Source organism: Lucilia cuprina, chromosome 4 (assembly GCF_022045245.1).
Source record: "Lucilia cuprina isolate Lc7/37 chromosome 4, ASM2204524v1, whole genome shotgun sequence".
In the NCBI taxonomy this organism is placed as follows: Eukaryota; Metazoa; Arthropoda; class Insecta; order Diptera; family Calliphoridae; genus Lucilia; species Lucilia cuprina.
In genome coordinates, this window is record NC_060952.1 from 4520036 (window position 1) to 4532431 (window position 12396).

Here is a 12396-nt window from a genome sequence, read left to right on the forward strand (position 1 = left end):
AAGATCACTTTATAGTCAAGTCCGTCAATTGTAAAACTATACATTACTCTATACTTAAGACTATATTATTAAGTCTATAGTCAACACTATATATCACTGTAGAGTTAAGATATGTGTACATAAATATATTTATAGTCTTGAATATATATCGGTCAATAATCTAGATTATAGAACAGTCTCTTGCCGAGGTAATAGATCCTGTAAATGAATCTAAGTTCAAGTTAAGACTACGGTTCAGACTGTAGTCAATCCTGTAGATCAGCCTATATATTTAATAGTATGGGTCAGTCTATAATAAGGACTATAGTTTATTTTTTATAATATAGATCAAACAGACTATTTTATCAGTTCACTGATAAAACTTTACTGTATATACCAGACCATTTCAGTCAGGGACAAACTTAGTCTAATGATTATAATTTTAGAACTTCTTTAAGCAAAATATCGATTTTACCGATGCTATGAACTATTCAAAACCGTAAAATTAATATCGTTTCAGCTTTCCGAAAAATATAAAAAGCTTTTGAAAAAGTGAGCAGCACCCACGTCTCTGTTCTTTTTTTTTATATAATTTCAATCTAAATTAGAACAAAACACTTTAAACAATGGCCAATCTACAGAACTTAAACATTTGAACAATGTGCAAAATTACAAAAGTTTTCTTTTACACAAAAAAAATAAAGAACAAAAAGCTAATTGTTTTGAAATCAAAAATGTAATAAATTCAAAGATTTTCAAAATAGATTGTTTGTTTTTTCAAATACGGACAACAAAAATAATGTTAGATAGATAAGAAAAAACAAACTGCAGTTTTTGAATGTTGGATGATAAATGAAGTAAATGGATGAAAAATTCCATAATATGCAAAATTACAGATGAATTGAAGTGATTACATGAAATGAGCGCAAATGATTGGAGTGGTTTATGGCTAGAAGATTGAAGCAGAAGCAAGCAGCCAAGCAACCAAGCAACCAAACAACCAGCAGCAATACAATGATGGTTAATTATTTTAAGAAAGAAACTTAAGTAGCTTTTTAGTTGTTTTGAAGTGTTTCTTTTTTCATATATATATATATATATATTTTTTTTAATGATGATGAGTTTTGCTGCTTTTGATTTCATTATTTATTATTGGTTGGGTCAAGGCTACATACAAATATTATTTGATTTAAACAATATATTATAAAGTTTATAGGGGGAAATCAAAAAAGAACACACTTTAATTATGGTTAAGTGAAGGACTTAAGTGGTGTTTCTGTTCACATAAGTGCTATTGCAAAAATCTTTATAACTTAAGTATGTATTTTTTATTATAAAAAATTATTTCATAATAAATTTTTTACTTGCCAGATTAATATGAAAATTTTTTAAAACTTTTCCTTATTTCTATGCTTATTTTTATATATTAAAACAATTCTAATAAAATTAAATTGTCTTAGTTTGCATAATTTTAATCTTTAATTGTTCTTCAACATAAACAATTTTAAATCAAATTATTTTCAAGTGAATAAAAATGATCGTTAGTAGCGCCAAGTTAAAAAAAATTCTTTAAACAACAACTCATCGTAAATCATTTATAAAATTCACAAATTGTCATTAATTAATTTTTTTTTTAAAGTTTACTCGAAAATAACCATAAAAAATGATTCAACATCAGAAAATTAAAAATCACTGATCGTTAACCTGTTGCCATTATTTTTTTTTTTTCAAATTCAAATTTAATTGTCCCCATTAAAATTGTGTGTAAATATTGAGTTTTTTGTAAGTAAAATCGATGTCTGTAAAAGAACCAATTGTTTTTTTATATGGATTAAGTATGCAGTCGAAACTATAAGACAATATTACACGAGTTTGAGCCCCACTCCATAACTTTTGGAATTTGAGATATTGTGTCGTAAAATTTAAAAATACAGCATTTTTGGTTTTTTTTTTTGAAACTTCATATATGCGCCAAAACAATTTTATTTATAAAATTTAGTATGCCGTCTAAAAGTCTAGTCTGTCAACTTTAAAATAAAGTCTTAATTATCTGACATATAAAGAGCATGATTATATCGTCTCAAAAAGACACAAAAAACATGTTTTATTCAATTTTTGTAACCCGATATCCCAAATCCCTGGCGTGTTGTAGGAATTCTGATACCAAATTCAGATTCAGCGGGACTCAATCCTTTAGAAAAAAACTATACTTTTGTCTCTAGGTTAAAAATTTGTAGGCGAGCGTTATAAATATTTGGCATCACTTTTTGTAGTTGTTGTTTCATTTATTATTACCAAGTAAAATCTTTACTTACCCGGTAAGTAGGCAAGTAATATTGAAGCAAAGTGTAAGTAGTTACATTTTGGGTGAATAAGTACTTATTTTAGTTCGACGATGACCAAAAAATAACTGGATACAAATCTCATTACCCAACTTTTCTGGATTTTAAACTAGTTTTACAGTTATTTTTATGTTTGCTAGTCTATTCTCTTACTCAATGCCCCATTAAAAAGAAATTTTATCATTCTATCTGGAATGGTTTCTACACATATGTAAATATCAAAATTTCTTAAAAAAACTTCCAAAATCGACTACGGTTAGAAATACTAACTAATTCCTTATTGGACATACGCTATAGACAATTGACTACAAATTCTTTAAAAAAAAAAATATGTTTTTGATAACGACAACTCATTACCAAGTAATGTGTGAAATTACTAAATTACCTACAATATTTTAATGGGTACTATTTAGTTTAGTTACTTCTTTATTAAATCTTTGTTTAATTTGATTTGAATTAATTATTTTAATCATTTATTTCCATTAATATGTTGCTCCATGTATGTATGTTTAATCTTCTGTATATTTTCATTTCAATATTTATTTTTATTGTTGTTTAGATTCTGTTACTTGTTTGTTGCTCTTTTGCGTTTTTTTCGTACTCATTGCTACGTACACATCAATTTGCATATTATTATTTATTTATTGTTGTTGATTTTGTTTTCCTCAAAACAACAACAATTTGCTTTTTATTATTATTTTTTTTTTTGTTTATTCCTTTCGCCACTTTTTTGTTATTTTTGCTAGTTATCCATGTAAAAACATGCGTGTTGTTTGTAAAAAGTATTCTTAAGAAAATAAATTAAGTTTCAAAAAAAAAGTTTGATTGATTAACAATATTTAAATTATATACATAAACAATGTGATTTTGAACCGATTGGTATACTTTAAGGGGTATAGGATCAATATTACACAAACATCAACAAAAACGTATAATACCCACCCCAATATAGTCGTGTAGAGTATAAAGAATGTATGTTGTTTGTATGAACATTTGTGAATAGAAAGCAAAACCGATTTTATTGACCTTTTCAGGCAGACTGGCAGACTTTTGTAGGCGTGGCACCTGTCATATAAAGACAATATTTAAATTGTTTAGTATTGAAAATATATTATTTGGATTATTAAAATTTTGTCATGACTGCAACAACATGAATATTTAAGGCAAAAATGGGCGGTAGAAGTCTGGCAGCATTTCGGATATGCAAAATCGACGTTCAATATTTAACAACAACCATCATCGAGTAATAATACCACTCAATTATTGGTCTTCAAACTTGACTGGTCGATCAGTGTCCAAAAACGACTTCTAATTGACACGAATCATATCTGTTGAACTTCCCAACTACAAATCAGTCTTAGCTCTCAAAAGCCCCATTCATAGGTTAAACAAGTATGTATGTATAGTCGGGCATAGTCGGTCATATGACACCCTACACCAGTCAGTATGTTAAAAATGGAGATTATTTAAAAAAAATAAAGCATTTCATTTCTTTTTTAACTTTATTCCGGAATATTTTTACTTTGTTTTACCAAAAAAGGAGATTCTTTACAAGAGAGCTCAAAGGGGAGTAGGGGAAAATATAGGCCTATCCTTATAAATCTTGGTAGAGGAATTCACGTCTACCTCAAAGTTGTTTATGTAGAATTTAAAAGTGTTTATACGTAAATTTTGGCTTTCAAATCATTATCTGAAGGGAGTTTGTGTGGGGGCTATAGGATCAAATGAGGCCCGATCATTACAAAAATCGATAATGTCATTAAAAATTCTATAAAACTAAGTTTTGCCGACATAATAGAACTTAATCATGAGCCCAAAGGCCCTATTCGGTGGTATAGTTGTATGAGGACTAGGCGAAATAATGGACCGATTTTATCCATTTTCAATGGCCTTCGTTCGTGGGCCAAAAAAGAGTGTGTGCCAAATTTCATTCAATTATCTTGAAAATTGAGCACAAGGTTTACATGGACAGCCAGACGGACGGACATAGCTTAATCGACACAAAAAACGATTCTAAGCCGATTAGAGCAAATTTTTCATAAACAATATATAAAAGATCCGTTCTATATTGTTTATGACAAATTAAGTGCAAATCTTTTGAAAGTTTTGTCGAAAGCTTGTGATGACATCTTTTAAGCTATGTCGACGTCCAATATACCGACACAAGTTCATCATAAACAACTTTTAAAAATTTGATTTGAAAACTATTGAATTTGTTTACGATAAAAATTTGTTATTATTAAATCCTTTTTTTAATTTTTAGTTTAAAATTAAATAAAAATTTAGTAGATACTTTTAAATAAAGTGGAGACTTAAAAAAATCAATCGATAGATGAAAATTACAGAAAATTAACTTTTAGCAGATACTTATCATCAATTATAACGTTGATGTTTATTATATTTCCATATTTTATAAACCAAATAATTCAAGAGCTTTTAAAACTTTTGTTTTCAAATATATTGCTTTTATTACCGACTTTTTTAAAACTTAAATTTTGAACAAAATGTATTTTTTTACTTAAAACTAACTAACTACAAAAGTACAATACAATTAATACTGTTGATAAAACTTAAAAAGAAATTTAACTAAATTATTAAAAATTAAAAAAAAAATTGAAACTTACTAAACTAATCTTTGGTTTCTTAGCTGTAAAATATTAAATCCTTTAGATAACAAGGATTCTAAACAATAACACTAAAGACTAAAATTCACACTATTTATAAACAACTTAAAAGAACATTTTAAAACTTTAACTATTTATGTATATCACAAGCCACCTTAAAAATGATTAATAACAAAATCACAATGTTTTTTTTTAACAAAAACGAGATTTTTTTCTAATCAATTTCAACATTTTCTTCAAAATCTTCAACTTCAGAGTGTGAGTGATCACTGGTGGGTAAATCACTGCGATTTGTAGAAGAGGCGGGATTGGAACTATTGTTGTTGTTGGTGGTGGAGTGGTTATTAGGGCTGGAACTGGGTGTACAATGATTAAGGTGAGTAGGTGATGAAGAGGCTGAAGAATTGTTAATGTAGTGTGATGATAGAGAGGTTTTAGCCGATGCTGAGGTTACATGTGTGGGTGGTGGTATGGGTTGAGGAATTTTGCCATTTGCTGCTGCATGGGCATAGGGGAAATAGGGAAAAGGTACTTGCGGTAGAGGTACACCCACACCATAAGCCATTTGCAATTGATGACGATAGAGATTGATAAGAGCGGGGTCTAAACCATGAGCATAACTGGCAGCGGTATGAGGAAACATATGAGCATAGGTGGTGGTACCATCTTCTCTTACTAAAACCTGAACGGGTACACGTTTGCTGGCAGCAGCATTCATTAAAGCGGCTTCGTGTTGTTGGATTTGCTTGCGCTTGGTTTTGTAACGACGGTTTTGGAACCAGATTTTCACTTGAGTTTCTGTTAGTCTTAATGATTTGGCCAATTCCGAACGTTCAGGTCCACTAAGATAACGCTGTTGAGCAAAACGTCTTTCCAATTCAAAAACTTGAGCATGACTAAAGGCAGCTCTGGAACGTTTCTTGCGATTTAAACTTCCTCCTTGCAAATCATCTTGTAAAGGAGACAAAGAACCATCATTGGTGGGTGAAGTATATAAACCGGAAGAATTGCCCGAGGGAGGTGGGGAGTCGCAATCTAAAATTAATCCAAAAGAAAATAAATCATTAGTTTAAGTTTATTCAATTAAAAAAGAAAATTATGTTTTTTTTCACTTAAATTTTTTTTAAAGTGAATTTTCTTTCAACTTACCGGAATCATTACTGGTACATCTTCTCATATCAATGGGACAGTCGGAACGACCGCCAGCCAAGGCCGCTGCAGCAGCACTAAAATAACCCAATTTATGGGCCATATAATCCGCATGATTGTTATTATCCAAAGCATAAAAAGAGGGACGAAATTCCCCAGCTCTTAAGGCATGTTCAGCTGCTGTAGCCTCCGAAACATTTTCACTGGATGAACGACTGCATTTGTAGTTCATATAATTTTTTAAACTTTGTTCTTCCGCCCGCATATTAACGGCCGATAATTCCAATTCCGATTCGGTGCGTGATAAACGGCGTTCCGCATTATTACGCGTTAAAATGTCATTAATCGAAAAGGGGGTGGTGAGAACTTTACCGATACCGGATAAACCACTATTAGCACTTTCCATATTTGTTAACATTTTTTCTTTGAAATTTGTTTATTTATATATGTTTTAAAATCTTTTTAATATTGAATAAACTCTTGATTTTTTTATTTCTTTAAATCTTATATTTTTTTATTTTTTTATACAATTTTCAAATAAAATTTTCTAAATTGTATGTCTTTACACTCTAAATGCCACGTTGGGTTTGTTGTTGATTCTCTAACCTCCGGCGCTTTAAATACTGATCTTACTCTGACCCAATATTGGGAAATTGCACTCAAAAACTCAACAAACCAAACTCTTTTACCCAAAAATTCAACTCATTCTATACAATTTGTTTGCCATGGACTCTTTTCTTTTGAAGAGGTTGTTCTATTTTTAAATTGTCTAAAAGGCAACCACCACCACCAACCAGCCTCCTCATTAGAAAATCAAACACATGTGCGCAATGTGCGCCCAAATTTTACTCTTTGAGTGATTTTTTTGCTTCTTTCCTTAAAACTGTTTACTGGTTGGCTGCTTAAGTTTAAAATTCTCTTGTTTGTTTGCCACAACAAGTGCTGTGTTGTGTTGTGTTTGCCCTTCATCCCCGTTTCATGCCCGCTTTTTCGCACTGAAGTGTTTATGTCGTTTTTAATGCTCTTGGAGCTGTGTAAACAAAACTTGTGTGTATATATTGTGTTGGCGTGAGTGTTTATTTTTTAAAACAGTTTAATTTCAGGATTAAAATTCTTAAAAATAAAATCCTTGTTTTTATGATTTGTTTATATTACACAATCAATTATTTTGTTTATTTTAACAGCAGTAGCTGTTTATTTTTAAAATAGTCCTGTTTTTAAAGGTACAGTTTGAAATCATTTTAGAAGGAAATGAGTCGAGTTAAAAAGTAAAATATCCATGGATGATCGTAATATATACAAACAAATTTCCAACGATCGCTTTTTCATTCATATTCGCAAAAAATAATATATATTTTCGCTTTCGCTAAACTGGCATTCTCAACACCCTAATGGAAGCATTTTATTAAAGCAAAAGAAAATCTAAAAGCCATTATCTCAACACAGATAAAATTATTAGTAGTTTATATTCAATTAACATGTTTTTCTCTTTCTTTAATTTTTATTTAAAAAAATTTTTATTTGACTTTAATTTTTTAATTGATTCAATTAATTTTTTAATTGATTGAAAAAAATGTCTCTCCTACTTTTCTATTTTATTTTTATACCCACCATCAAAAAAGATTTATTGATTTTGTCATTCCTTTTGTAACACATCGAAATATTTGTCAATGACCCACAAAAGACGATCTAGACATATCTGTCCGTCTGTCTGTCTGTTGAAAGCACGATAGAGTCCGAATGGAAAGAGCTAGAGGGTTGAAATTTCACATAAATATTTCTTATAGCTCGAAAAGCAGCTCCCTGTAATCGATTAAAAATTTGATTGTTTTAATCATATTCTTAATTGATTTTTAAAAAATTCTCTACCAAACAGTTTAATTTTTGATTAACAAATTAATAAAAAGATCTATTTTATATATATTAAATATTTAATTTATACAATTAATGAATTAATTATCTCAATTATTGATATTAATTGTTATGATTAATTCATAATTCGGAAATTATTTTTTTTATTTTTTTACAAATTTGGTAATTGATATCATTATTTTGGTTGATACAATTATTTTCATAATTGAAACTTGTTTTCAGTTTTTTCTGTTAACCTTCGATTATCGTTTAACCAATAGATATAACGCCGTTCAAAATAATATTTGTATGAAAACTGTCAATCTATCGTTAGGATGAAGATATGAAAATATATGTTCTTTTTAGAAATAAATGTGTTTAATTTAAAATAAATATAAGTTTATGTTGAGATTAGCAGTTTTTGTGGAGGTTAGGGTCAATCGTGGTCCGATCACTGCAAAAATTGGCAGTATCGTTTAAACTTCTATAAAACTAAGTTTTGCCGATTTTTGATCATTTAATAGAACATTTAACATTAGCTCAAAAGCCGTATTCGAGAGGTACGATTATATGGCTGTCAGGCGGTACATTATATCGCCTAACCCAACAACCCACTATAGTGTAGTAGGTTATAAAAACTTAAGAGCAATTACATGAAAAGGTAAGCCATGACATGATCGCATCATTTTGACTATTGGCCAATTTTTATATATAAATTGCTTAAACATGTATTAAGGTCGACCATGTCCGACTGCACTTTCCTATTCCTATTTATTTGTAGGAGAGTGCATAAAATTTCTTAAATAAATGTATATTTAACCTAAAAAATCTGTTATATACGATGTGATCATAATAAAATTATATTTTTTTTAGAAGCGTTTTTTTGTAATTTATGATATTGCCATATTTTAGACAAAAATGTTTTCCAAGTAAGGTAGAAGGGCGACCATATGCCACTTTTTTTGAGGCGGCCTCAAATTAAAACCTCAATGCATATTTTGAATTTTGTTCTGGCTTTAGTTTTATCCCTTTCAATATTTCCTAAGTCATCCTCAGGTACATATTTTTTACTGTTTAGCACTGACCAAAAACGGCGATAACGCCCCATCTATAGAGTAAATGCGCCAAAAAAACTACAAAATATGAACTTATTTTACTGTTTTAATTTATTTTAATTTACGAAACAAAGTATAATAAACGAGATGTTTACACATAACAAAAATTTTTTTTATTTTCAAATAACATGTTTTAATTTTCTTTATTTTTTATTTAAACAAGTTTTTATTTGTCTTAATTATCTCGTTTTTTGAAACTGTTTGAAACAAAAGTATAAAATTTTGATTAAATTTTTAATTAATTCAAGTAATTTTTTAATTGATTGAAAAAAATTTTCTGACCTTCTTTTCTATTTTAGATTTATTTTTAATATTTTTTTTTTAATTTTTGTGCTAGCAATATTTATAATTCTTAAATAGTCCATAAAATTTTAGGCATATAATATTCAAGTTTCTGTACAATTTATAAAACACTTTATATATTAAATTGTGTCAATAAAGTTACCTTCTTAATTGATTTATAAAAAAATTCTCTATCAAACAGTTTAATTTATTTGATTAATAAATTAATAAAAAATCAATTTTATATTTATTAAATATTTAATTTATACAATTAATGAATTAATTAATTTTAAATCTTGTCTCAATTATTGACATTAATTGTTCTGATTAATTCGTTATTTGGAAAAAATATATATATTTTTACTTTTTTACAAATTTGGTAATTGATATCATCATTTTGATTATAGGTGCAAAACTTGCTTGATACAATTATATTGATAATTAAAACTCATTTTCAGTTTTTTCTGTGTACAATCGCATGGAATTCCATAATGGAAAATAATATACCTATACATACATATGTATATTAAAATATATCTTCTTATAAATGTTATTTAAATCAAATCATGCAAAATTATGCTTTTATAAGTAAAATTTGCATTCATATATGAACTATCTAATGTGTACTTATTTTTTATAAAAAATGCATTAATGAAAAAAATATTTTGAAACTGGAAACAACCTATATACATCCCACTAAAATATTTTCAGATTTTGGTAATGAGTATTGTAGGATATGTAGTTATTTCATACATTACTTGGTAATGAGTTCTGTTTTTAATTTATAATCAATTGTCTATAGCGTATGTCTAATAACAAATTAGTTAGTGTTTTTAACCGTAGTTGATTTTGGAAGTTTTTTCAAGAAATGTTGATATTTACATTTGTGTGAAAACCATTCCAGATAGAATGATAAAACTATTTTTTAATGGGGCATTGAGTAAGAGAATAGAATAAATAGCAAACATGAAAAATAACTGTAAAACCAGTTTTAAATCCGGAAAAGTTGAGTAAGCAGATTTGTAACTAGTTATTTTTTGGTCATCGTCGAACAAAAATAAGTAGTTAGTTAGTTATTCACCCAAAAAGTAACTACTTACACTTTTCTCCAATATTACTTGCCTACTTACCGGGTATGTAAAAGATTTTGCTGGGATATAATGAATCGCCGAAATTTATATTCTTCGCAATGTTAGTATGTATGTGTATTATGGACTTTTATATGGGGTTAAGGTCAATTTGGGCTTATATAGAACGTAAATAAAAAATGTTTCCAAAAAATTTAATGAAGTTTTTAAAAATTATATCTGGGTTGAATGGTTTTATAAAAATAATTTATAAGCCAGCTTCTTCTGTAAGCTATTGTGGTAGTACTCGACTCCAATGACATCACCACGTTTAAATAATGACTTAAAATGCAACTTTTACATTGTAACGCATTGTAACACCTGATAATGTTAGTTTTTGCAGAGATTTTTTTTAAATCATTTAATTGTTGGAGAAGTTGTCTGCAAAATAAATCAAGTTTTTCCGCCGAAACAAAGTCGCCAAACTATTATTTATGCTCCTAACAAACAAAAATCTATTTATTTTCCATAATAATGGCGCCATTACTTTATAATTTATTTAACTTTAAGACAAAATTCTTAGAACACTTTTGCGCAATTTATCGTTTAAGACAAAAAACAACGTTAATTTTTGCCCACACACAAAAACGCAAACAACAACAAACAATTTAAAAAGGCAAACAAATCCAACAAAAACCAAAAGATAAAATACTCAAATAAAACGATTGGTTTAAGTAGGTAGAGCATGAATGAAAACAATCGATGATTGGATGAGAGAAATAAGTTGTACAAACGGAAAAAATGGTTGCCTTATAAAACAACAATGACTGACTATGAGTTGAGATAAAGAAAAAGAACAAAATGTTTTTAAGAAAAACTCATATGAAATGAGTATTGTGCTGCACACTTCATAATTGAGTGAGTCTATTATTTTACCGTTAAACCAACATGAGAAGTACATATTTTATAACTCTTATGGATTTTTATTGTTGTTGTGCCATTATTTGATTGTGGCAAATAATTATTATAAAGTGTAAGAAAAGTACAATACAGGATGATTGAGTACAAAATAGTAATTGTTTTTATTGTATTTATTTTATAATAAAAAGACCTTGGGTGGTATTTATGTAAAAAAAAGTATGTGTTTTCTATTGTTGTTGTTGCTGGTCGTTATTTTTTTATTTACCTTTAAGCTGAATAAGCTTTATTTATTGACATTTGAATGATTTTTATTTTGTTACTTTTTGTTGTTGTGTTTAAGAATTAGTGTAGAACTTTTGTAGCTCAAGGGCAGAAATATTTATTGAACTGTAGTTTTTTAATTCACTGTGTGGTAATTTACAATATAAAAGTGGTTGGTTGCTTGTTTTTATTTGTGGTCGCCTCTTTGGTGTTTGGAAAATAGAAAGTGTGCCTTTTTGGGAGTATGAAGTTAACGCTGAATAAGTTGCGACGATTGAAACGTCGGCGACAAATCTTGGTTTTAGTAGATGGAACAAAATTTTGAAGATAGATAGATAGATAGATAGATAGATAGATAGATAGATAGATAGATAGATAGATAGATAGATAGATAGATAGATAGATAGATAGATAGATAGATAGATAGATAGATAGATAGATAGATAGATAGATAGATAGATAGATAGATAGATAGATAGATAGATAGATAGATAGATAGATAGATAGATAAATAGATAGATAGATAGATAGATAGATAGATAGATAGATAGATAGATAGATAGATAGATAGATAGATAGATAGATAGATAGATATATAGATAGATAGATATATAGATATATAGATAGATAGATAGATAGATAGATAGATAGATAGATAGATAGATAGATAGATAGATAGATAGATAGATAGATAGATAGATAGATAGATAGATAGATAGATAGATAGATAGATAGATAGATAGATAGATAGATAGATAGATAGATAGATAGATAGATAGATAGATAGATAGATAGATAGATAGAT

General features: G+C 28.2%; 1 protein-coding gene across 1 annotated transcript; it reads right to left on the reverse strand.

Annotated features, from left to right (window-relative positions):
- Positions 1–4878: 4878 nt before the first annotated feature.
- Positions 4879–6668, reverse strand: LOC111690914 (homeobox protein bagpipe). Its single transcript, XM_046949476.1, has 2 exons — positions 6095–6668; positions 4879–5980 (listed from the first exon to the last, which is right to left on the reverse strand). The coding sequence occupies exons 1-2, from the start codon at positions 6510–6512 to the stop codon at positions 5160–5162; spliced, it is 1239 nt and encodes a 412-aa protein (XP_046805432.1). The 5' UTR covers positions 6513–6668; the 3' UTR covers positions 4879–5159.
- Between the last annotated feature and the right edge of the window lie 5728 nt (positions 6669–12396).

Coding starts and splice junctions, on each gene's coding strand:
- LOC111690914 (XM_046949476.1), bottom strand. CDS start 6,512: ATGTTAACAAATATGGAAAGTGCTAATAGTGGTTTATCCGGTATCGGT. Junction 5,981..6,094: donor ATGTACCAGTAATGATTCCG/GTAAGTTGAAAG, acceptor GATTAATTTTAG/ATTGCGACTCCCCACCTCCC.